The sequence below is a fragment of the Macaca nemestrina genome, chromosome 18 (genome assembly GCF_043159975.1).
Source record: "Macaca nemestrina isolate mMacNem1 chromosome 18, mMacNem.hap1, whole genome shotgun sequence".
Classification (NCBI taxonomy): domain Eukaryota; kingdom Metazoa; phylum Chordata; class Mammalia; order Primates; family Cercopithecidae; genus Macaca; species Macaca nemestrina.
In genome coordinates, this window is record NC_092142.1 from 22,174,623 (window position 1) to 22,201,714 (window position 27,092).

The 27,092-nt window shown below is 46.0% G+C and overlaps 1 protein-coding gene across 1 annotated transcript in view; it reads right to left on the reverse strand.

The window, feature by feature from the left end:
- Positions 1-27,092, reverse strand: part of LOC105485017 (component of oligomeric golgi complex 7) — a 66,440-nt gene that overhangs the window by 16,707 nt on the left and 22,641 nt on the right. Inside the window, exons 7-12 of the mRNA XM_011747171.3 lie at positions 19,603-19,801; positions 13,558-13,685; positions 11,824-11,978; positions 8,506-8,622; positions 5,334-5,399; positions 1,333-1,519 (exon numbers count right to left, since the gene is read on the reverse strand). Coding sequence (XP_011745473.1) covers positions 1,333-1,519; positions 5,334-5,399; positions 8,506-8,622; positions 11,824-11,978; positions 13,558-13,685; positions 19,603-19,801 — 852 coding nt within the window. The remainder of the gene's footprint in view (positions 1-1,332; positions 1,520-5,333; positions 5,400-8,505; positions 8,623-11,823; positions 11,979-13,557; positions 13,686-19,602; positions 19,802-27,092) is intronic.

Consider the following 27,092-nt stretch of genomic DNA (forward strand, 5'->3'; position numbering starts at 1 on the left):
AACCCTGTCTCTACTAAAAATACAAAAATTAGCCAGGTGTGGTGGCGCATGCCTATAATCCCAGCTACTCAGGAGGCTGAGGCAGGAGAAATGCTTGAAGCTAGGAGGCGGAGGTTGCAGTGATCCAAGATCGTGCCACTGCACTCCAGCCTAGGCGACAGAGTGAGACTCCATCGCAAAAAAAATTTTTTTTCTACTGCATCTGGTGCTCCAGGAACAGCAATGTCTCCTCTGTCTATCACCAAGAGTGAAGTTAAAGCCAGACCAGTGAGGGAGGGGGATGGTTCTGCAAAGGATGCCCATGGTCTTCTTATAACCCTGGAGGGCCACTCCCAGGGAGCTGTGTGACTCATTCCATTTGTTAGGAAGTTCTCCTGTCCCTGGACCCCAAGGGGCCCAAAGCTCAAAGTCAAGGGCAGCTTTATGGCAGGCAAACTAAGAGTTTAAAGAAAAACACCAGGAGGGAACACCAATCCCCACGTCCTCATGGTCCCATGTGGAAGAACTTGTACTTGGGTAGACTCCTGGTGACTCTGCAGCCTGGCTCCTCCCTTGGGAAAGAGGAGTGACTTCTCTTGCTCCTCCTGGTATCCTGGGTTGGGGTCCTCTATTACAGGTCTGCCTGCCTGCAAGCAGTACACATCTGGTTCCCTCTCAGGAGGCTGACCCTGAACAGGGCCAGGGGCTATCCAGCTCTGCCTGACTGGCTGACAAGTTTCATTCTGGAGTGAATTACAGCAAGTTCCCCTAGCCACAGATCTAAACCCATATTCTCTTTTTTCCTTTTTTTTGAGATGGAGTCTCACTCTGTCACCCATGCTGGAGTGTAGTGGCACCATATTAGCTCACTGTAACCTGTGCCTCCCTGGTTCAAGTGATTCTCCCACCACTGCCTCCCAAGTAGCTGGAACTACAGGCGCATGCCACCACACCTGGCTAATTTTTGTATTTTTCATAGAGACTGCGTTCCACCATGTTGGCCAGACTGGCCTCAAACTCCTGACCTCAGGTGATCCACCCACCTCGGCCTCCCAAAGTGCTGGGATTACAGGTGTGAGCCCCTGCATCCGGCCTAAAGCCACACTCTCTAACCTGGCTGTTATCAGTAATAAAGATGCATCTCTTCTAACTTCTACATCTGTATCACAATGGGTTTCAAGTTTAATATATTAGCTCCTTAAAATCCCAAAATAAATGAGACAGAGAAGTAGTAGCAGGGTACATCACAGCCCAGGGCCACACACAGGGCCCGCCTGTATCCTGGAAAGGGAGAGGGTGAGTGAAGAGAGGAAGCTTTTCATTTGCAAGAATGCCATCCATTTGGTCTCATACCTTGAGGGTATAAAGTATTTCCATTAAACTGGCATATTCAGCAGGGTTATCTTTCTGGAGGTAATTATATTCTTGCCATGGGTTCTTGGTAGAGCTCTTCTTGTCTGTCAGGATGCTCTCCTGAAAACCAGCCAGGCTCCGGGGGCTGCAGGAATCAGATAGATATTTCCCAGCGGTGGACAAAATCCTGTAATGAAAGGAATGACCATTATGCCCTGAGCTATATGCATGGAACTTTCTTCTTGGAGCAGTCAGGTTGCCCTTACTAAATTCTAAGATATCCTCATGAGACAGACTGAACTAAGGTCCAGTTTATAAGGCAATGAAAGGATGCCCTTCATCATTGAGGAGTGAGCTGGACCTCAGGTGCACAATAAAAAACCCAGTGTTTTTATTCCTGCTTAACACTCACAGTGCCAGAACATGCCATCTCCCTAATATGACCAACAGCCTACATAGGGGCAGCTCTCAGTTTGGTCTGGAACACTGTGCACCTTCTGTGGAGACTTTTCTTGCTATATGAGCATCAGGGTGTAGAACAGTCAAATGCCAGGGTGGGCCACCAGCACCACCATCAGAGAGACCGCCGGGCAGGACAGCAGCTGGCTGGCTCCTGGAGAACAGTGACAGCAGCTCGTTGCACACCTCTTTACCCAAGGGATCCGCCTGTCCTACATGCCGAGCTTGCGTGGTGTTTGTGTTCGGTGGCACAGGGAGGTTTATTTTTGTGGTTTAGGTGTTACAGAGAGATCTATTGAGGCTGGCACTTTCCAAACTCTTTGAGAAAGACAAACGCCTAGAGGAGGTTCCATATGATAATCCACCCCTTGTACTGCTGGGGAAGTGGAATCTTAACCTCCACCCTGTTTTCCTGAGCCCAACTTTACCACCCATCCTACCTGTCTAAATATGTACAGAATTACATGAACATGTATAACTAGGAGAACCACATTAAGACATATCCCAAATGTGGCTAATTCCCTGCCTTCTCCTTTACTGTAATTTCTTACGAAAACATTGCTTTGGACATACCAGTTTTTAGGATGCACTCACTATTTCAAAAACAGATCCTTGAGTTGGTCAAGAAATGCCTGTACTTGCAAATAAATCCCAGTGATAGGATCTTCCTCAGGAGCCACTGCTGACATAAGCAGCTACCTGCCTCTGCCATTAAGGTCAAGTTAATTCTTCCTGTTGCTTGAGCCAACCAGTAACTTTGGTTAGGTCTCTTATCTGTCAAACTGTGGCCTGTCTCTGCCATTGCTTTACTTCTAATCTTCACTAGTTCTTGCCTGGATCGCAGCAGGCTTCCAACTAACTTGTTTCCCTTCCTCTAGTCCTTGAAGTTCTACTTAATCTGTCCTCCTAAGGGTCAGCAGAATGATCTTCCCAGAAGGCAAATCTGATTTTGGCTTTTTCCCAAAGACAGTGCATCACAGGGGCATTAGAAAGGCCTGGCAGAGTAGAGGCCTTAGGGACCCCAGGAGGTTTCAGCCCTCTGCCCCATCAACCAACGGCAGAGCTCCCAAAGGGCTCTTGCTTCTGTTCTGCATTTAACACATGCTGTCTCATTTCCCTCCAACTGGATGGTGAGGACAAAACCTGGAGTGTTCTTCATCTGTGAATTACTAGCACTAGCACGGCGCCTGGTATGTGGCAGGAGCTCGACAACTGTTGAAGGACAGGTGACCCAGGCTTTGGTGACCAGGTCTTCGGGGGACAGTGCAATGAGACAGTCAGGTTTTGGAAATCTAGTATAAATTTACAAGTTCCATGGCTGAGAAGTGGGCAATAACTTGTCATAGCTGAGGGAACCAATGGAATTGTAAAGCTCCCTCCTCTGTGCACGTTGCGTTCTCTTGGCACAGCAATCAGCATATTGGCACATGCTGGATGCTCCCATTAATCTCTAAGCTCTTTGAGGACAAGGATTGAGTCTAATTATCTGATATCCCCAAGACCTAGCTTAGAGCCCAGGGAAGCTGTGGCCCAGTGGGAAGGGAAGTAGGAGTAAGTAAAGTGGGAGACAGAGGTGAGTGGGGTAAGAGATAGGGGTGAGTGGGGTGGGAGGTAGGTGGCGAGTGGGGTGGGAGGTAGGTGGCGAGTGGGACGGGAGGTAGGGGCCGAGTGGGGCAGGAGGTAGGGGCCGAGTGGGCGGGAGGTAGGGGGCGAGTGGGGCGGGAGGTAGGGGGTGAGCAAGGCAGAAGGTAGAAGCAAGTGGGGTAGGAGGTGGGGCAGAAGGTAGGGGCAAGTTGCTGAGGAAGGTCTGTGCTCTTCGTTGGCCATTTCTTCTCACAATTCTTTGTTTTCTGTCATTTCTGAGACCACCAGCTGTCTTTAGTCCAAGATTTTTTGTGATGGTTCTCCTTATGGGGAAAGGCTCACAGCAGGATAGAGTGGGAGCAGCTGCTGCTGTTCCTAACTCGCTCCTGAATGCCCAGCACAGAAATTGTGTGACTTTCAGGAGTGAATAAAACTGAAGTGCCACAGGCATACAATGGAGTATGCGTAAATAATGTAAATGAAGTAAATGGTAATTCCTAGGACACAGATTTTCCTCAATCTCTTAATGAAGTCAAGTATTACATTCCGAAGAGTAAGGAGAGACTGGTTAGGAGCATGAATGGGGACACAATAGGTAAAAGATGGGCCTCTCTCGGCTGCATTTTGTAGCCCAGAGAGGCTGAAAGCCTGGCTGAGCTTCAAGTCAGGAACAGCCTGGGTGTATCCAAGGGAGTTCCTGAAGGAGATGATGTCATCCTGGAAGCACTAAGCCTGGAAAGGGACAGTCACCATCTGTGTTCCTGGCTGAAAGGCTGCACAGTGTGTGTGGCAGGCGCCTGTAAAGCTTATCTTATCTCCCCATCAATCTCACCTGCAGCACCTAGACTCCTACCAAGGACCACTCCCCACCAACAGGCGGGTGGCAGAGGCAACAGGTCAGAACGTGCTGGGCTGCTCCAGTGACAAGATTGACATTGGCCACCCAGCTCTTATGATCACTTATTTGCAGAAAGGAATCATTTTGTGATTTACGGTCTGAGTAAAGCAAGGCCGAGCTGAAATCTCATCTGAGAGATTTCTCTCATCCTGGGCAGCTTGGGCGAGATATAGGGAGATTGCTGTGGCTCCTCTGTATTTTCCTAGGGCCCACTCCTTACTTTTGGAACAGTGGTGCTTTCATTTCACCTTGTACCACTGCTAAAAATTCCATCACCCAGAGATTACTCTAGGGCAATAAAGAATCACCCAAGGAGGTTAAGGAATTGCTGCTGGTCCCTCAAACAACTATATCAAACAGACTTCTTCCCCTTTACTCCTAAGGAATAGAAGGCATCAGCCATACCAAGGGAATTGAGAGATTTCATTGAAAGGAAGAAAGAAAGAAATGTGGGAAGCCAGAGCCCCTTGAAGGGAAAAACTGTCTGAAGGAGGTCACCTCAGGGCAACATAAAAGCCCTGGCAGGTATGAGATGAGAGGAAGAGAGTAGAACAAGCTTTTCCAGGGCAGACCCCAGAGACTCCCCTTCGACAAACAGCCCTTCGGCAGCACAAATTTGACTGCAGGACCCAGAAGGCAGACTGCCTAAGTTCACCCCGATCCTGAAGGCTGGCCCAAGGGACTTCACCACCACTTGTCACACCGTTTCTATATGGAAATTTATTTTCAGTCCCAATAACTAATTTATAAACACGCCGTCGGAACCCGGCCCATTCCTAATTTGGAGACAAGATGTACTGTTTCCTCATTTAGGCTGAAACCAACGTATCAAACCAAAATTACGTGACCCCTGCCAAATAGGACAAAGCCTTGCCCTTTTTAGGTGCTCAGTAAAGTTTAATGATGACAATCATGACACGCTGTATCTAGGTACAGACAGCCCTCCAGCCCTGTGGCCTTCAGATCTGCCATATGCTGTCCTTGCTGTACTGTGCACTAGACCAAGCTCGTGCTGATCAGGAACCCCAGGGTCTAGAGGACAATGACTCCTCTCTCCTACCTGTTGGCTAGCTGTTGCTCGAAGTCCCCACAATGCCGCAAAAGCTCTCCACAGGTGGCTATTATCCTAAACAAAACAAAAAGCACTTCAAGTTCAAGTATCTGGAATGCCAACCTTTACAGGACAAACATTGTCTTATTCATAAAAATCCTAACTATTTGCTCCTTTGGGTAGTTCTCGTTTTGGGAAAGCCGTTAAACATTTGCTGGCCTGAAATGTTTCATTCATTAGTCATTAATGTAAAAAGAAAATGCTGGTCCCTTCCAATAACCTCCACTGTCAATGGCATCTCTGCTACGAAAGCACAATTCTATCCATGGGCCCCTCAAATAATTTTACATTTCCAAAATACTCAGCTTTGTCCTTGAGAAAAACAGGGCAGAGATACTTTATATCTAAAATTTATTATTTATTTACTTATTTTTGCAACTGAGTCTCGCTCTGTCACCCACGCTGGAGTGCAATGGTGTGATCTCGGCTCGCCGCAACCTCTGCCTCCCAGGTTCAAGCGATTCTCCTGCCTCAGCCTCCCAAGTAGCTGTGATTATAGGCACTCGCCACCACGCCTGGCTAATTTTTGTATTTTTAATAGACACGGGGTTTCACTATGTTGGCCAGGCTGGTCTCAAACTCCCGACCTTAAGTGATCCGCCTGCCTTGGCCTCCCAAAATGCTGGGATTATAGGAGTGAGTCACCACACCCTGCCTGTATCTAAAATAAAAAAATTTTTTAAATGTATTACTTAATATTTGTTAGACGCCTGTTAGTTGCCAGACACAGAAAATGTTTTGGTACTAGAAGTATCTTTCCCTGATGATATGAAAGGCAGATGAAGATGAATCCATTTGTTTCTCAGAGATAAGCCCAAATGACCATCATATCCGTATTGAATGATCCTTTAATTTTCAAGTTATTTTATGCCAAGCCTCAAACTCCCAGCTGCTGAGTCCTTCAACACCAAACTCATAATGTCAGGACAAATCCAAGGATTAAAAACATCTTAAGTCTAGTTAACTTTTAACTTTCTCTAAAACTGCCCATCATCACCAGGGTATCTAGGCATTCCATCATAAGAAAAGTTTATGAGAAAGTAAAATATGCCACTTCCCTTAAGTGCAACAGAACAAACTTGTGCATAATATTTTCCAGAATACCAAACCACCACGGGTGATAAGGGATACAGTTAGCATCTGGAACATTAAATTTTTTTAAATTTTATTTTATTTTAAGTTCCGGGATACATGTGTAGGATGTGTATGATTGTTACATAGGTAACTGTGTGTCATCATGGTTTGCTGCACCTATCAACCCATAGAACATTAAATTTCATCAAAATAAAATCCAGAACAGAGCCTGTGAGGTGAGGTAATAATCTAAAATAGTCCTGAGTGGTCCTAGATCTACCCAACAGCCTTGGGTGGGTCTGGGTCTGCTCTGACACAGACCACCGCATTGAGAACTACATGTGTCACGGGCAAGGGTCAGGTAAGACATGAAAGTGGGTGAAGTGCGCCAGGTGAACGGCCATTTCTCTCTTGGGAAAATATATCCAGGAGGAATGGTTTTAAGAAAAAGAAACGTCCAGATTGCTTTTTTTTTGAGATGAGGTCTTGCCCTGTCCCCCAGGCTGAAGTGCAATGGTGCAATCTTGGCTCACTGCAACCTCCACCTCCTAGGCTCAAGCAATTCTCCTGCCTCAGGCTCCCAAGTAGCTGGGATTACAGGCATGGGCCACCATGCCCAGCTGATTTTTCTATTTTTAGTAGAGACAGGGTTTCACCATGTTGGTCAGGCTGGTCTTGAACTCCTGACCTCAGATGATCCACCTGCCTCGACCTCCCAAAGTGCTGGGATTACAGGTGTGAGCCAGCGTGCCCAGCCTGCTTTTCATCTGTTGTATGGTGCTTCTCTTCTCTCCCAAGTGGTCTGAGAGCCTAATTGTATCGCTGTTAGCCTACTTGGGAGAGGAGAGAAGCACCGCACAACAGGGAACCCGTGCCATTCCTCAGGGATCCCTGCTGCCAGCCCCAGTGGCTATGACAATGCAGGCCCAGTGTTGCCTGAGTGTCTCATTTTTTAGGTGACATTAGAAATCCGGATCATGTTAAATCTAGCTTTTCAATATTGGCAACAAATCCACTTGTTAAAAACTGCAATGATCAAACATGTCCATAGGTCAAACCTGGCCATAGGCCAACAGTCCATGCTCTCCAGCTGGACATGTCAAGGACCAAATTTTCTCAGGCAACTGCTGATGGAACCTCCATCAAGCCTCAGGGCCTGGGGCAAAATAGGGTGTCTACCTAGTGGCCCATAGGCCACACAGGCTATTCCAGAATCTGGCCATCAGCAAACACTTGAGAGGGTCACCTCAATTCCTTCTTTCACTGAACCCTTTTTTTTTTTTTTTTTTTTTTTTGAGCTAGGGTTTCACCCTGTCACCCAGGCTGGAGTGCAGCAGCAGGATCTCGGCTCACTGTAACCTCTGCCTCCCAGGTTCAAGCAATTCCCCTGCCTCAGCCTCCCGAGTAGCTGGGATTACAGGCATGCGCCATCACACCGGGTTAATTTTTGTATTTTTAGTAGAGATGGGGTTTCACCATGTTGGCCAGGTTGGTCTCGAACTACTGACCTCAAGTGATCTGCCTGCCTCAGCCTCCCAAAGTGCTGGGATGAAAAGCATGAGCCACCAAGCCCAGCCCTTTCACTGAACTCTTAAATGGCCTTTTCCAGGCCAAATAGCATTGCCTGGAACCATTTACTACCATGTACCATGGTTCTCAGATCCAGCAACAGGATCCAAACACCTGTGCATTTTCTAGTACATAAGCCCTAAGTTATTTTAGGTCTATAAAAACTATAGGCTAAGGGGGGGGGGTAAAAAATCTCACATCAAATATAAAAAATTTAAGTCATTAAAGGAGATGAGGCATTTGTAAAGAACTTTAAAAAATATCTTAAGAGCTGGAGGGGTCTTTTTGTTGGTTAGTTTGGGTTGGGTTTTTATTTATTGGTTTGTGTTTAGAGTCTGGAGTATTTGCTTTTGAAAAAGGCAGTGAAAGAAAAAAAAAATGAACCCCTTCCAAACACGTTTGTCATTTCTATATACTGCACATGGATGTTTATGCTGACTACATTAGGAGCAAGCTGGAATTACCACCCCCGGGTTACCTAATGGAGTTCTGAAAAGCCGTCCAATCTTCCTGGAAGAGGGAGTCGGGAGGAATGTCGTCCAGTTTGCACTTCTTTCGTACGGACTGGAGAGTGCTGGTGAAATCAGACACATACCTGCCGGGAAAGGGAAGAAAATGGTAGGGAGGTCACCATCGATTCCCCAGCTCTAAAGAGACCTGGAATTCTACAGCTCTGGACAAACTGCTAATGGCCTTGAGAGCATCTTTAGAGGCTCCCACCAAGGAGGGAAACTGCTTGTAAACCTCTGACCACAAAAAGGTCTTCTCTATGTGGCAAGACTGTCTTCACCACCTGGTTGAGCAGTTTCTAAGAGAGACGCCCAAGAGGAGAAGGAAGGAATAATCGTGAAGTTGACTCCAGGGAGCAACCAGGTGAGAAATGATGCTGATAAATCCCCCCTCATCCAGATAAGTACATTTCTGGGAAAGCAGGTTTGAAGAACTATTTAAACATCACAGTCCCAAGGTAATAACTGACTGTGACCTGGGATAACGTAAGGAAGGTCATGACATCCAAGGTACCTCTGCATCATTCTCATCCTCTAAATTGAAACACCCGTGGCACAGAGATTAAAGTTTCACGGCTGGCAAGGGTCTGACTTTAATGGGACAGAAGCATGAAAGTGAATTCAAAGCCAGGAGATCCTCCCTCACAGGCTGCGCTGTTTGCTCTCACTGTACACACCTACTTTTCCCTCATAGCGTCTAAAACACTGTAGTTAAACAGCTTGTTTAGACAGGGCGTGGTGGCTCACACCTGTAATCCCAGCACTTTGGGAGGCTGAGGAGGGAGGATCACTTGAGCTCAAGGAGTTTAAGACCTGCCTGGGCAATACAGTGAGAACCCATCTCCAAAAAAAAAAAAAAATTAGGCGGGTGTGGTAGCTCATGCCTGTAATCATAGCAGTTAGGGAGGCCAAGGTGGGAGGACCACTTGTGCCTAGGAGTTCAAGACCACACTGGCTGACATGGCAAAACTTTGTCTCTACAAAGAATACAAAAATTAGCTGGGCATGGTGGCATGTGCCTGTAGTCCAAGCTACTTGGGAGGCTGAGTTGGAAAGATGGCTTGAGCCTAGGAGGTCAAGGCTGCAGTGGGCCATGAGCACACCACTGCACTCCAGCCTGGGTGGCAGAGCAAGACCTTGCTTCCAGATAAAAAAATAGCCTGTGTGATGCTTATTGCTGCTGCTAGACTTTAAGCTCCGGGAGAACAGAGTGTGTGCCCCATACTTATACCCCCATGTCCTCTGAAAGCTAAGAAACCTGGGACATTTGCATGCATCACAAGAGGCCTTGCTGCTTGCCCCTCCCAAACCGAAGCTCTAAATGAGGAAAGTGAAATGTGAGGACCCAGGGCACAGTCCCGAAAGGTCAGTCCATGCAGTGGAGACATAGGCCACCAAGTGGAAGAAACGGCTTTCAGGCGGAAAGCTACAAAACACAGAGTCCCACTGACAACACCTTCCCCTTGCATCAACAGAGGTGAAAGCTTCCTAGGGTTGTAAGTCCCAGGAGGGAGAGGGGCTGGCCTCAAGGACAAACCGACAGGGGAATGTTAAGGAACATGATTGTGCTTTAGCCATGGGAGGTTAAACAACCGTGTCACCACCCCCGAAACTATGGCAAACATCCATGTGCTCTGCAGAAAGAGCAGGCGCACCCTGCAGGAGGAGTTGTGTTTAGCCACTATTCTCAGGTATGGCTATAAGCAAATGCTTTCTCCAGTTCATTATCTGTCGATCCAGAATTCTAAATGGGTTTGTCATGAAATCTCAGAGGAAAGCGTCGCTTTCATCACATCATCTTTGTCCTCAAACCCTCCAGCTGTTTCTCACAATACACATTTCCAGCTGTCAACCACATCAGAGTCACTGTGTTAGGGGCTTTAATGGTATGTTTTTGGTTAATATTCACAGTCTCCTTGGAAAGGAGATATTGTCATCATCAGTTTACTCAGAGAGGAGCACTATCATCTCCAAGGTCCCCACTAGTAAGTGTCCAGAGCTCCTGTGCCCATCACAGTCTTAATACCCCTCCTTCTTGAACCACCAGTTGGCCGCTATACTCTATGCTTCATCCTAGTTTGAGTTAGGCCAACCTACTCCTGCCTTCCCTGCAGGCCCTGTCCTCCTTGCCCCTGCCTCCCTTAATGCCCTTCCCCAAACCCTCCTCACTACTGAACAATGTGCCATTTGAACCCTGCTCAAGTTAGCTTCAACCTGATTTCCCTAATTTTATAAGCATCAGCTATTTTGGTAACTTCAAAATCTTCCCTTTTAGAGAAGATGGCCGGGGTTTGCCAGGTATACTTTTGCACAGTTTGAATGCTTAATATGGAAATGTATTATTTTTATTTATTTTTTATTTTTTGAGACTGAGTTTCGTTCTTGTTGCACAGGCTGGAGTGCAATGGCGCAGTCTTGGCTCACTGCAAGCTCTGCCTCCTGGATTTAAGCGATTTTTATGTCTCAGCTTCCTAATTAGCTGGGATTACAGGCATCCACCACCATGCCTAGCTAATTTTTGCATTTTTAGTAGAGATGAGTTTCGCCACATTGACCAGGCTGGATTCGAACTCCTGACCTCAAGTGATCCACCCGCCTCAGCCCCCTGAAGTGCTGGGATTACAAGTGTGACCCACTGCACCCAGTCTGATGTTTCTTTTTCTGTAGGAACACATCCGGGCTCATCTAGCCACACCAGATGATGTGGTCCTATAGAAATGTCTACGAGGAACTACTTTTGAGACGCTGGATGCCCGATGGCAATGCCAGAGAGCTCTGGGTCCAAGGAGCCTCCACAGTTCACAGAGGCATGCTCGGTATTTCTGGAACAATCAGAGACAGGGCTTCACCTTGTTGGCCAGGCTGGTCTCGAACTCCTAAGCTTAAGCAATCCACCTGTCTTGGCCTCCCAAAGTACTGGGATTACAGGCGTGACTCACCGCACCAGGTCATAGATCCTTTTTCTTGCTCAAATAAACTTTGTTAAATTTAACTTGTCTAAGGTTTCTTTTTTTTTTTTCTTAACATACTTTAACCGCTGCACAAGTTTTCCTCATATGAATATGTCACATCTTATGTAGCCTTCCCTAATGGGTAGACATTTACGTTGTTTCAAATGTTCCACCATTACAAACAATGCCACTGTGAATATCCTTAACAACATCCTCTTGGGCTCAGGTGCAAGTGTTTCCCAGGGTTCAGAGAACGAATACAGAACACGTGCATTTTTAACTGGGACAGACAGTGCTCCAATGTGGCCCGTCTGGTCCCCAGTCCCCCAGCCTTACTTGGCAAAGAGGGATTTCAGGGCTGACAGCAGGCCGCAGGTCCCCAGGCCATTGGTGAATCTGATGCATCTGTCAACGGCTGCAGATGCCAGACCAAACAGCTTGTTCACAGAGTGGCTCAGCTCCTGCACACAGTCAATCACTTCCCCATGCTCCTGGTGAGGAAATACAGACAAACAAAAGCTATGTCAGGCTTTAGAACAGACGTTGAGATAGGGGAAGGCCTCCAAGCCCTCTCATCTGTGGTAAAATCACTTAATAACGATGTCAAAAATATAGTCCCAACCTTTGAACGCTCCTCTAGAACCTGAATCAAGGGAGAACAGTCTAAGTCATCAGTGGGATCATGGAAATTCACTCCTAGCAGAAAAGCACGATCAAATGTCTGTCTACTTCATCCTAATGTTTTTCATTGCTTTCCTCTTTTTCTGTGATTATTAAGATGATATCTCTCCCTCTGGCTCTCGAGATTCAAATTCTCCGTATCAGAAGCTCCAAAGAATGTAGCAAAAGGGGGCTGGGTGCGGTGGCTCAAGCCTGTAATCCCAGTACTTTGGATGGCAGAGGTGGGCAGATTATTCGAGCCCAGGAGTTTGAGACCAGCCTGGGCAACATGGCGAAAACCCATCTCTACAAAAAATTAGCCTGGCGTGGTGACGTGCACCTGTAGTCCCAGCTACTGGGAAGCTGAGGTGGGAGGATCGCTTGAGCCTGGGGGATCAAGGTTGCAGTGAGCTGTGACTGTGCCACTGCACATCAACCTGGGCACCACTGGACTCCAACCTGGGTGACAGAGCAAGACCCTCTCAAAAAAATAAATATAAATAAATAAATAAGTAAGGCAAAAGGAAGATGCTTCCTTCCTTCAGGGGCAAGTATGGCACTGAAGTGCAACAGACTTTCTAGGCATATCCCCAGAAAACGAGAAAATCGTAAGAGGCAGTAGATTTGAACTACTATAAGATCAATTCTGAAATGTCAATGCACCTCTCGCTAGACAACCTTATGACTTGAAAACAGAATAATATTTGAAATGGAAATGGCCTCAGTTCCACCCTTCATGCCCACATAGTGAACCTGCCCCTGCAACATTGCCCAGGAGTGCTAAGCTCCTGTGCCCATTTGCATGTCTTCCTTAAACAAAAGACAGCCTTAATAAGAAATTACTAAACCAGGGAGGTAATCAACTTATCCCCAAAAGATTTAAGCCTCTCATTTTCTTTAAACCTTCACTGGGGATTTTAAATAGAAAACTAGGGCCCGGTAGGTTGTCACACGCCTGTAATTCCAGTAGTTTGGAAGCCCCAGGTGGGTGGATTGCTTGAGCCCAGGAGTTTGAGACCAGCCTGGGCAACATGGCAAAACCTGTCTCTATAAAACATACACAAAAATGAGCCAGGCGTGATGGTACATGCCTGGAGTCTCAGCTACTCAGGAGGCTGAGGCAGGAGGATCACTTGAGCCCAGGAGGTCGAGGCTGCAATGAGCTGTTATCGCACTACTACATTCCAGCCTGGGTGACAGATGGAGACCCTGTTTCAATCCATCAATCAACAGAAAATTGGTAACAAATATACGGACTCGTTTTACATTGGGATTACAAGAGCCCACGAGTGCTTAAATCCCGTATTTCAGCACCCCCTATCCCAACTCCCCAGCCCTCTCCCAGACGTGGCCGAGAGCCTGGCTAACAGAATGCTTCCTCAGTGGCCCCAGGACACACTGCGACTTTACCAAAGGCACAGCGCTCATCTGGATGAGGAGGTTGCTCTCTTCCATGTTGCCATACTTCAGCTGGTAGGGTTTGTATGGATCATACACGGCATCCACCAGCTCCGTGACTTTTACCAGATTGTGTTCATCTTTAGAGAATCAGAAATGTAAAACGATCATGAACAAAGAAACTGAAATTAACTGTGGGAAAGCAACAATCAAGAGGCGCTCTATTAGAACTTTCCCCACTTGATCTCCACAGGGGAATACATTTTGTTAAGCAGCTTTTATCATTCATGGAAGCTTCTCCTACAATCAGTTCAGCAAATATCTGGATAAATTTGGGCTTTGCATGTGGTTTGCCTAAAGCACTATTAAAGACACCAGCCCCCTGAATCTCATGGCCCATCACGGATAAGAATCCCTTCAAAAGATAACCCTCATTGGCTGGGCGTGGTGGCTCATGCCTGTAATCCCAACACTTTGGGAGGCCAAGGTGGGCAGATCAACTGAGGTCAGAAGTTCGAGACCAGCCTGACCAACATGGAGAAACCGAAACCCTGTCTCTACTAAAAATACAAAATTAGCCGGGCATGGTGGCACATGCCTGTAATCCCAGCTACTCAGGAGGCTGAGGAAGGAGAATCGGTTGAACCTGGGAGGCGGAGGTTGTGGTGAGCCGAGATCACGCCATTGCACTCCAGCCTGGGCAATAAGAGCGAGACTCCGTCTCCAAAAGAAAAAAAAAAAAAAACATAACCTTCGTCAAGGTCAGGTTCAAGAATTGCCAGAGGCCGGGCACGGTGGCTCATGCTTGTAATCCCAGCACTTTGGAAAGCCGAGGCAGGTGGATCACCTGAAGTCAGGAGTTTGAGACCAACCTACTCATTATGGTGAAACCCCATCTCTACTAAAAATACAAAAATTAGCCGAGCATGGTGGCGGGCACCTGTAATTCCAGCTACTCGGGAGGCTGAGGCAGGAGAATCGCTTGAACCCAGGAGGCGGAGGTTGTAGTGAGCCAAGATCGTGTCACTGCACTCCAGCCTGGGTGACAAAGTAAGACTCCATCTCATAAAAAAAAAAAAAAAAAAAAAAAGAATTGCCACAGAAAAAAGGCAATACAGGAAGAACAAATTCCATGTCACATATTCCTAGGACTTCACAGAAACAGGATACTCCCACTGCCGGGGCATGGTGGCTCACGCGTGTAATCCCAGCACTTTGGGAGGCCGAGGTGAGCGGATTACTTGAGGTCAGGAGTTTGAGACCAGCCCTGGCCAATATTGTGAAACCCGTCTCTACTAAAAATACAAAAAAAAAAAAAATTTAGCTGGGCATAGTAGCACGCACCTGGGGTCCCAGCTACCTGGCAGGCTGAGGCAAGAGAATAGCTTGAACCCGGGAAGCAGAGATTACACCACTGCACTCCAGCCTGGGCGACAGAGCGAGACTCTGTCTCAAAACAAAAACAAAAAACAAAAGGATACCCCATAGCCCAGGCATTCCAAAAATTCCTACGTTCAACCACATAAAAATGTAAAACACGCCGTATCAAAATGTAAATGTGCATATTCTATAACACAGTACTTCAGTTCCTGAAAATCATCTCAAAGAAATCAACAAATACACAGAGATAGAAGGATGTTCATGGAAACATGGCTCAGAATCAGACAGCTTTGGACACAGTCTCAACAGGGGATTAGTAAAAGTAATCGCCTACTTACTGGTGTCCTCACCTCCTTCTGGTCCCCTCTTCCAGATAGTTTTATTATTACTTCTACAGCCTCATCCTCCTTCCCTCTTCCTCTAGCTCCTAGTCTTCTCTCAGTTCCTAAAAGCTTCCTTCTGCTCACATGCTGATCCTCTGTCTGGAAGGACTGGCTTCATCCCTTCCCCTCTTCATCTAGTTAACTCCTACTTCTCCTTCAATACTCACTCAGCTAAAGTCTGCTGGTCTTGATTTCTGGCACCAATTTTACAAGGTTTTGTAGAGATTAGGTAAAGTAATGTGGGTCTAATGTGGTAATAATCAAATCTGCACATGTATAGAATCCAAAGTGTTATTTCCTTTTTTCTTTTCTTTTTTCTTCGAGATAGGGTCTCACTCAGTTCCCCAGACTAAGGTGCAGTGGTCCAACCACAGGTCACCACTGCCTTGGCCTCCCAGACTCAAGAGACCTCCCCACCCAGCCTCCTGAGTAGCTAGTACTACAGGTGCGTGCCACTACACCTGGCTAAATTTTTTTGTTTTTTGTAGAGATGTGGTCTCACTATGTTGCCAGGGCTCATCTTGAACTCCTGGACTCAAATGATTCCCCCACCTTGGCCTCCCAAAGTGCTGAGATTACAGGTGCAAGCCCCCATGCCTGACCCAAAATGCTGTTTCTGAATGGTGGGTTGAGAATGGTTTTTTTTTCCGTCCTTGTATTTTCTAGATTTTTCTATAATGATAAAGTCAATCTAAATTTTTAAAATTTACTCTACATTGCATAATCTTTTATATTTTGAATTGTATTAGGTACCTGTATTAATTATTAAAATAATAGAGAAAATGTTAAAGGTAAAACTAAAAGTTAGGCAATATATTTACAACATATTTGATAACCAATGGTAAAACTTCCTGACTATATAAGGATCTTTCAGGTATATGCACCAAATTTGTAACAGTGGTTAAAGTGGGATTATAGGAGAGTTATTTTGTGTCACAGATTTCTATATCATTAATTCTTATAATACATACTTTTGTCGTTTTTTATAATATAGTTAATAATATATTATTTTAAATAAATTGCTCTTACAAATTAACCAGAAATCAGTTAAACTCCCAAACAGAATAACAGGCTAAAGAATAAGCAATTCAAAAGAGAAAAGATACTTTTTATAACGTAACTTTCAAACTTGCTAATAACCAAAGTGAAAAACTAAAATGATATATCAGTAATTGTCTAAGAACCTGCCAATGACAGGAGAAAAAAAGAGTCTAGTGCTGGTGAGGGCATGGGAACACAGGCACCTTTGTTCACTACTGATAGATACAAAAATAGGTCTAAAGAACGAAACGTGCCGGGATGCTGGGGCAGGAGAATGGCGTAAACCCAGGAGGTGGAGGCTGTAGTGAGCGGAGATCGCACCACTGCACTCCAGCCTGGGCAAGAGAGCGAGACTCCATCTCAAAAAAAAAAAAAAAAAAATCTTCAAAATTTTCATTTCTGAGCAACTGCAAATTTAAACTTATCCTAAGGAATAATCAGAGCTAGGCTCAAAAACTAATGTATAAAACAGTTCATAATAGTTTTATATATCATAGTGATTAAAAACTGGTAGTAAATTGGCCAGGTGTGGTAGCTCACACCTGTAATCCCAGCACTTTGAGAGGCCAGCAGGAGAATTGCTTGAGTCTAGGAGTTTGAGACCAGCCTGAGCAAAATAAGGAGACCCTGTCTCTACAAAAAATTTTTAAAAATGAGTCAGCCTTGGTGGCATGTGCCTGTGGTCCCAACTACTCAGGAGGCTGAGTTCAGAGAATCACTTGAGCCCAGAAGGTTCAAGGCTACAGTGAGCTGTGATAGTGTCACTGCACTCTAACCTGGGCAAGAGAGCAAGACCTTGTCTCAAAAAAACAACAAAAACAACAAAACTATGTCTTAGGAAAACATTTAATGACATAAGAAAAATGCTCATTATATTATTTTGAGCATTTCAAAAAATGAAAATATAAGACTGTCTACAACCAATATTTTAAGATATTTTGTATATATTACATAACATATTATTACATGTAAATACATAGAAGCATATGTTAAATATATATTATGTATTTATTATATTTATATGGTAGACATTAAGTATTTATATTAATATTTGTGAACAATGTGTATTTATATTTGTATTACTGGAAGCAAATAATGTTGTTGGTGGCTCTGACTGATGAGTTTATGGATTGTTCTTGCTCTCTTTTTATTTTTATTTTTGTGTGTTTCCAAAGAATTTTAAAGTTAAAAGAAAAACCAAAACTCTTTTGGAAAACCTCAGGGAGAATCATTAGTAATCTAGGTCAGGTGTGGTGGCTCATGCCTGTAATCCCAGCACTTTGGGAGGCCAAGATGGGCGGATCACTTGAGGTAAGGTGTTTGAGACCAGCCTGGCCAACATGGTGAAACCCTGTCTCTACTAAAAATACAAAAAAATTAGCTAGATGTAGTAGTGTGTGCCTGTAATCCCAGCTACTTGGAAGGCTGAGGCAGGAGAATTGCTTGAACCTGGGAGGCGGAGGTTGCAGTGAGCCAAGATCACAGCACTGCACTCCAGCCTGGGCGACAAAGCAAGTCTCTGTCTCAAAAAAAAAAAAGAAAAAATAAATAAAAGAAATCTAAAGTCCCAGCCGGGCATAGTGGCTCACACCTGCTCTAATCCCAGCACTTCAGGAGGCTGAGGCGGGTCGATCACCTGAGGTCACGAGTTCGAGACCAGCCTGGACAACATGGCTAAACCCCATCTCTACTAAAAAATACAAAAATGAACTGGGTGTGGTGGCACACACCTGTAATCCCAACTACTCAGGAGGCTGAGGCAGGAGAATTGCTTGAACCCAGGAGGTGGAGATTGTAGTGAGTGGAGATCGCGCCACTGCACTCCAGCCTGGGCAGACTGAGACTCGTCCCATGGCTGACTAGCAAAGCACTTCTAGATCTGTCTCAAGAGTGGTTCTCGGCCGGGCGCGGTGGCTCAAGCCTGTAATCCCAGCACTTTGGGAGGCCGAGACGGGTGGATCACGAGGTCAGGAGATCGAGACCATCCTGGATAACACGGTGAAACCCCGTCTCTACTAAGAAATACAAAAAACTAGCCGGGCGAGGTGGCGGGCGCCTGTAGTCCCAGCTACTCGGGAGGCTGAGGCCGGAGAATGGCGTGAACCCGGGAGGCGGAGCTTGCAGTGAGCTGAGATCCGGCCACTGCACTCCAGCCTGGGCTACAGAGCGAGACTCCGTCTCAAAAAAAAAAAAAAAAAAAAAAAAAAAAAAAAAAAAAGAGTGGTTCTCTTCCCCACTACATCCATCCCCAGGGGAAGGATACGGCCGTTCCTTGCTCCACCTTCGTCCCACTGTGCTGCGGTAACTCGCCTTAGCCCAGCTCTCTCAATTCTCTTTAGCCACTTCCACAAAGGCATCACGGTCCCTTGGAAGCTTCCCCATCCACCGGGCCTTTCCCATAACTAAGGCCTGACCTGTGAGCGTGCCAAAAACACCGATGAGTCATCAGGAATCCGAACAATAAACACACTCCCTGGAATGTACGATGCAATTATACACAAATGTAATTAAAGAGAGTAACTATTAAATAAACCAAGTCAGTGACACACAGCCGCCAACAGCAGAACAAGGCCTTCCTGAAGCGATTTCCTGATTTGACAGCAACATACGTCACAGGATCTGTGTTCTTTAAAAATTTATGAAGCTTTTAACAGAGATGGGAAAGAGCTTGGAGCACGTCACACACCAGGCGCTGTTTACCCAAATGGGAGTAAGGGGTCCTCTGCTCTCAGTTGGCCACCGGGGAAAGCCCATTTTCTCTACAACCACCTGTACTCCTAACACAGCTCCCCTGCCCTAGGACACTTGCTGTTGCTCCTACAAAAAGCCCCTGTAGCCTATTTGTTCTCTAAAACTGACTTTTGAGGGTGAACTGTCTGAGGCTTCGTGATGACTTTGAGGGATGAGCACACTTGCCTCCTGGTGTAATCTGCTGCCAACTCTTTGCCATAACGTCTACCTGCCTCACTGTGATGCCTCTTTTATATCCCAAGCCCCCGCAGAGGTGTCCATCACATCCCCGGAGCATGTAAGGCACCCAGGCAGCACTGGAGCCAGGCAAATATATTAAACAACTATTTCCCTGATGGCAATGTTTTCGTGGAAAAGCCCTCCACATCTGCTGAGAAGGAAAACACCGATCCCTTCCACTTCTGTAAAATCAGTCATCTGAAAAGGCAAACATCCAGGCCCCAGACGCTTCAGAAAGAGCGAGTAAAGACAAGCTGGAGAACTGGCAAGAAGGAATATTTACGTAGGTGGGGGAGCAGTGCCATCTCCAAGCCCTTGGCGAAGTGGGCGGTGGCGTCGTAGAACTCCAGCAGCCTGGTGAGCTCCTGCTCGGGCCCTGCCCTCTCCACACCGTTGCTGAGGCAGGAGGGCAGCGAGGGCATGAGGGCCCCCAGGGTCTGAATCAGCAGCACCATTACCACCTCGTGGGGCTTCTGGAAAACCTGCAGTGAGAGAGAGGTGTACCTGCCTTAGCACATGGAGCCAAGTAGGAGCCCACCTTTTTTTAAAAACTTTTCTGAGATGCCAGGCACGGTGTCTCATGCCTGTAATCTCAGCACCTTGGGAGGCCAAGGCAGGTGGATCACTTGAGGCCAGGAGTTCAAGACCAGTTTGGCCAACATGGCGAGACTGAACCCAGGAGGCGGAGCTTGCAGTGAGCTGAGATCGTGCCACTGCACTCCAGCCTGGGCAACAGCGTGAGACTCCGTCTCAAAAAAAAAAAAAACAAAACACAAAAATTAGCTGGGTGTGATGGCACATGCCTGTAATCCCACCTATTCGAGAGGCAGGGGCAGGAGAATCACTTGAACCCGGGAGGTGCAGGTTGCAGTGAGCCAAGATTGCACCACTGCATTCTAGCCTGGGTGACAGAGCGAGACTCTGTCTCAAAAAAAATAAAAATAAATCAAAATTAAAAATTAAAAACCTTTTTAAGACAGGGTCTTACTCTGCCACCCAGGCTGAAGTGCAGTGGCATAATCATAGCTCACTGCAGTCTTTAACTCCCAGGCTCAAGTGATCTTCCCACCTTAGCCTCCCAAGTAGCTGATACTACAGGCACACTACCACACCTGGCTAATTTTTTTATTTTATTTTATTTTTTTGTAGAGACAGGGTCTCACTATGTTGCCCAGGCTGGTCTCAAACTCCTAGCCTCAAACTATCCTCCTTCCTCAACTTCCCAACGTGTTGGGATTACAGGTGTGAGCCACAGCACCTTTTAAAGAAGTATAACTTTTAAAGAAGCTGTCTCCTGGGTCATCTCAAAAGGATCTCCCCGATCGATGAAAAGAGGTCTAGTTTAGAGCTATAATCCCAAAGTTTTTCTCATGGCAAATGTGAACATGCTCAGAAAGTAAAGTAAACCGGCAATACTTGGAACTTGCAACTTGCCCAGAACAACTGGCAAGTTCATGTCTATCAGCGGCCCCAAGTGTCTAGCTATTTTCAAATCTAACGCACGCATTCATGTAGCATTTTTCTGATGGTCACCAAAAACTAACTAGAGAGACAACTATGGGCCAGGTGTGGGGGCTCATGCCTGTAATCCCAGCACTTTGGGAGGCCTAGGTGGGTGGCTCACTTGAGGTCATGAGTTGGAGACCAGCCTGACCAACGTGGTGAAACTGCGTCTCTACTAAAAATACAAAAAAATTAGCTGGGCGCAGTGGTGCATGACTACAATCCCTGCTACATGGGAGGCTGAGGCAGGAGGACTGCTTGAACCTGGGAGGCGGAGGTTGCAGTGAGCTGAGATGGTGCCACTGCACTCCAGCCTAGGTGACACAAAAAAAAAAAAAAGAAAAAAAAGAAAACTATAAACCAACATGCCTTATGAATACACATGCAAACATCTTCAACAAAACACTAGTAAACTGAGTTCAGCAGCATGTGAAAGAACATCGTATACCATGACCAAGTAGGATTCACCCAGCAATGGGAGAATGGTTAAACTAAACAAAAATGAATCAAGGCCGGGCACGGTGGTGGCTCAGCCCTGTAATCCCAGCACCTGGGAGGCCAAAACAGGAGGATCACATGAAGACAGGAATTTGAGACCAGCCTCAAAAAATAAAAATATTATTAATCTCTAATTTTTAAAAACGAATCAATGTAATATAACACATTAACAGAATGAAGGGAAAAATACATGATCATCGCAATTAATGCAGAAAATATATTTGACAAAATTCCATACCCTTCATAAGAAAAACACTAAACTAGGAATAGAAGGAAACTTCCTCCACATAATAAAGGCCGCATATGAAAACCCACAGCTAATGTGATACCTGATGGTGAGAGATTGAAAGCTTTCCACCTAAGAACAGGAAGATGATAAGGATGCCTGCTTTTGCCACTCTATTCAGCAAAGAACCCAAAGTCCTAGCCAGAGCAACTGGCTAAAAAAAAAAAAGAAATAAAAGGCATCCAAATTGAAAACAGAGATATCTCTGTTCACAGATGACATTATTTTATGTGTAGAAAATCTTAATCCACAAAATACTTTTAGAGTTAATAAACAAATTCAGGACAGGTGCAGAGTGGCTCATGCCTGTAATCCCAACACTTTGGGAGGCTAAGGTGGGAAGATCGCTTGAGTCTAGGAGTTTGAGACCAGCCTGGGCAACAAAGCAAGATCCTGTCTCACAAAAAATGTTTAAAAATTAGCCAGGTGTGGTGGTGTGAACCTGTAGTCCCAGCTACTTGGGAGGCTGAGGTGGGACAATCACCTGATCCCAGGAAGTAGAGGCTGCAGTGAGCTGAGATTGTACCACTGCACTCCAGCCTGGACGATAGAGCAAAACTCTGTTGCAAACAAACAAACAAACAAAAAACAGGCCAGGCGCTGTGGCTCATGCCTGTAATCACAGTACTTTGGGAGGCCAAGGCGGGTGGATCACGAGGTCAGGAGTTCAAGACCAGCCTGGCCAAGATGGTGAAACCCCGTCTCTACTAAAAATGTGGTGGTGGGCACCTGTAATCCCAGTTACTTAGGAGGCTGAGGCAGAGAACTGCTTGAACCCAGGAGGTGGAGGTTGCAGTGAGCCGAGACTCAGTGAGCGCCACTGCACTCCAGCCTGGGTGACAGAGGGAAACTCCCTCTCAAAAGAAAAAAAAAAACAAAAACAGCTAAACCGCTGAGGACTCTTCAATTTGTGCTTCTTCCAACCACCTACCGGATGTCACCATTAGGATGCATCACTCTCACTTGGAATTTAAAAGCAGTCAAAATTGGAATTCATTCTTTTGCCACTGACCTCCCCAGACCTGTTTCCTTCAACTTCTCTGTTCCCGTCAGTAACGTCTCCATTTAACCAGGATGAAAACCGCCCTCTAACTCTCCGTTCTTGTGGTCCATTCATCTGTTACCAGGTCCTAACAACTGTTCATTCTTCTTGAACTTCAGCATTTCCATCACCATCCTCCACCAAAGGTTCTTACCTGTCTCCAACATAGCCTCATCAGTTCACCCTCTAGACCACCACCAAATTCATTATTTTTAAATGTTATTTTAAAAATTCAAGGCCTGGCACAGTGGCTCACACCTGTAATCCTACCACTTTGGGAGGCTGATGTGGGCGGAGCGCTTGAGGCCAGGGGCTTGAGACCAGCCTGCGCAAAATACAAAAATTAGCCAGACATGGTGGCATGCGCCTGCAGTCCCAGCTACTCCGGAGGCTGCAGCATGAGAATCACTTGAACCGGGGAGGAGGAGTTTGCAGTGAGCCCAGATCTTGCCACTGTCCTCCAGCCTGAACAACATAGTGAAACTCCATATCTACTAAAAATACAAAAAAAAAACAAACAAAAAAACAAATTAGCTGGATGTGGTGGCACACTCCTGTAATCCCAGCTACTCAGGAGGCTGAGGCAGGAGAATTGCTTGAACCCAGGAGGCGGAGGTTGCAGTGAGCCAAGATCATGCCATTGCACTCCAATCTGGGCAACAGAGTAAGACTCCATCTCAAAAAAAACAAAAAACAAAAAACTGCTACAACTCAATAATAAAAAGGCAAATCACCTTTGGTTTTTTTTTGTTTGTTTGTTTGTTTTTAAGGACAAAAGACTTGAATAGACATTTCGCAAAAGAAGATGCACAAATGGCCAGTAAGCTCGTGAAAAGTTCCTCAACATCCTTAGTCATCAGGAAAATGCAAATAAAAACCATGATGAGATACTACTACACACCCACCAGTATGGCTAAAAATAAAGAGAATGTCAACACCTAATTTTGGCAAAGATGTGGAACAACCAGAACTCTTACACACTGTGTAGGAGTGGAAAAAGTACAACCGCTTTGAGCAAAGTGGTTGTTTCTTTCCTTTTATTTATTTATTTTTTTTTTTTTGAGACGGAGTCTCACTCTGTCGCCCAGGCTGGAGTGCAGTGGTGTGATCTCGGCTCACTGCAACCTCCACCTCCCAGGTTCAAGCGATTCTCCTGCCTCAGCCTCCCGAGTAGCTGGGATTACAGGCGTGTGCCACCACAGCCAGCTAACTTTTGGTATTTTTGGTAGAGACAGGTTTTTACCATGTTGGCCAGGCTGTTCTCAAACTCCTGACCTCAGGTGATCCACCCAACTCTGCCTCCCAAAGTGCTGGGATTACAGGCATGAGCCACCACGCCCAGCCATCTTTCTTTTTTTTGAGACAGAGTCTCACTCTGTTGCCCAGACTGGAGTGCAGTAGAGCAATCATGGCTCACTGAAGCCTCAGCTTCCCAGGCTCAGGTGATCCTCCCACCTCAGCCTCCTGAGTTGCTGAGACTACAGGCATGTGCCACCACGCCCAGCTAATTTTTGTACTTTCTGTAGAGACAAGATTTTGCCATGTTGCCCAGGTGGGTCTCAAACTTCTGGGCTCAAGCAATCCTCCTGCCTTGGCCTCCCAAAGTGCTGAGATTACAGGTGTGAGCCACCATGCCTGGCTGGGCAGTTTCTTATAAACCAAAACATACACCTATGATTTGACCCTGCAATCCCATTCCTAGGTATTTACCCAAGAGATGGGAACATATGTCTACAAAAAAACCTACAGAACAATATTCAAAGTACCTTTATTCATAATTGCCCAACACTGGAAACATACGAAGTATCTACCAATAAGAAGTATCAACAGGCTGGGTGCAGTGGCTCAGGCTTGTAATCCCACCACCTTTGGGAGGCCAAGGCAGGTAGATCACCTGAGGTCAGGAGTTCGAGACCAGCCTGGCCAACATGAAGAAACCCCACCTCTACTAAAAATACAAAAATTAGCTGGGCATGGTGGTGTGTGCCTGTAATCCCAGCTACTCACAGGGCTGAGGCAGGACAATCACTTGAACCTGGGAGGTAGAGGTTGCAGTGAGATGAGATCGTACCACTGCATTCTAGCCTGGGTGACAAGAGCGAAACTCCGTCTCAAAAAATTTTTAAAAAAGTGTAAAGGAGGCCGGGCGCGGTGGCTCAAGCCTGTAATCCCAGCACTTTGGGAGGCCGAGGCGGGTGGATCACGAGGTCAGAAGATCGAGACCATCCTGGCTAACATGGTGAAACCCCGTCTCTACTAAAAATACAAAAAACTAGCCGGGCGAGGTGGCGGGCGCCTGTAGTCCCAGCTACTTGGAGGCTGAGGCGGGAGAATGGCGTAAACCCGGGAGGTGGAGCTTGCAGTGAGCAGAGATCGCGCCACTGCACTCCAGCGTGGGCGACACAGCGAGACTCCGTCTCAAAAAAAAAAAAAAAAAAAAAAAAAAGTGTAAAGAAACAGGTATATACACACCACGTAACAGTATTCAGCAACAGAAAGGAACGAACTAGTGATACACACAACACGAGCAAATCTCAAAAACATGCTGAGTGAAAGAAGCTGTCTGATTCCATCTAGGTGAAATTCTAGAACACATTGAACTAACTTATGATGGAAAAAATCAGGGCAGTGGTTGCCTTAAGGGTACTGGTGCACAGACCAACTGGGAAGGAGCATGAGGGAACTTTCCAGGGCGATGGTGATATGGATGTTCTGAATCCTCAAAGGGGATTAGGCTACCCAGGTATTTGTAGTTGTCAAATGAATGGGATGGCATATTTAAGATCACTGTGGCCGGGTACAGTGGTTCACGCCTGTAATCCCAGCACTTTGGGAGGCTTGCGGCCCAACAGTGGGAGGATCACTTGAGCCCAGGAGTTCGAGACCAGCTTGGGCAACAAGGTAAAACCCTGTCTCCACAAAAAACACAAAAATTAGCTGGGTGTGGTGGCACACGCCTATAGTCCCAGTACTCAGGAGGCTGAGAGGGGAGGATCACCTCAGCCCAAGGAGGTCAAGGCTGCAGTGAGCCATGATCATGCCACCGTACTCCAGTGGGTGTAATAGGGCAAGACCCTGTTTCAAAAAAAAAAAAAAGATTGTATTTCAAATTTTACCTCAAAAAATATAAGTAAACATTGACCTTTAGTTAATAATATGTATGGTGTGAAGTGAATGAAGTTTGCAACTTACTCTGTTTTTTTTTTTTTTTTTGAGACGGAGTCTCGCTCTGTTGCCTAGGTTGGAGTGCAGTGGTACAATCTCAGCTCACTGCAACCTCCACCTCCCAGGTTCAAGTGATTCTCCTGCCTCAGCCTCCCGAGTAGCTGGGATTACAGGCGCCTGCCACCACAGCTGGCTAATTTTGTATTTTTAGTAGAGATGGGGTTTTGTCATGTTAGCCAGGCTGGTCTCGAACTCCTGACCTCAGGTGATCTTCCTGTCTCCGCCTCCCAAAGTGCTGGGATTATGGGTGTGAGACACCATGCCCAGCCTTGTAACTTATTTTGAAATGAGTTTAAAAAATAAGATGATTGACTAGACACTTTGCTCATGTCTGTAATCCTAGCACTTTGGGAGGCTGAGGTAGGAGGATCACTTGAGCCCAGGAGTTTGACACCAGCCTGGGCAACATAGTGAGACCGCATCTCTGTTTAATTTAATATTTTTATATAAAAAAGAATACAAATAAAAACAATTGTAAAAAACAAGATGAATTAATGAACAGACAGAGACAGGGATAGAGGGGCAAATGTGCAATAAAGCAAATAGAGCAAAATGCTCACTGCACAACCTAGGATACATGGGTATTCACTGGACAATTCCTTCAACATTTTTATATATTGGAAGTTTTTCATATGAAAATGCTAGGGGGAAAAATCTGAAGGAGACACATGTGCCCTGGCTCCTGTGTGCCATATCGATCTTCAGGAGGTGACGGCCCAGCTATTATACTTACATCCTGAAAAGAAAATGGGTGACGGGCCAACAGAATAAATCAGCAGAAACTCATGTCTCCCAAAGTCTAGGATGAGGCCCCAAGAGAAGTCTGAGAAGTCTAAGTTCTTTTTCTTAGACGACGAAAGGCTTTTGTATGTATGAACATGAGCTGTTTTTATCCTTGCGATACAAGAAGTAGTAGAAGAAGCAAGAACACATGAATAATTTTTTTCTTGGCCAGGCACAGTGGCTCATGCCTGTAATCCCAGCACTTTGGGAGGCTGAGGTGGGCAGATCATTTGAGGTCAGGAGTTCAAGACCAGCCCGGCCAACATGGTGAAACCCCATCTCTATTAAAAATAGGAAAATTAGCTGGGCATGGTGGTGGGTGCCTGTAATGCCAGCTATTCAGGAGGCTGAGGCAGGAGAATTGCTTGAACCCGGGAGGCGGAGATTGCAGTGAGCAGAGATTGTGTCCCTGCACTGCAGCCTGGGCGACAGAGCA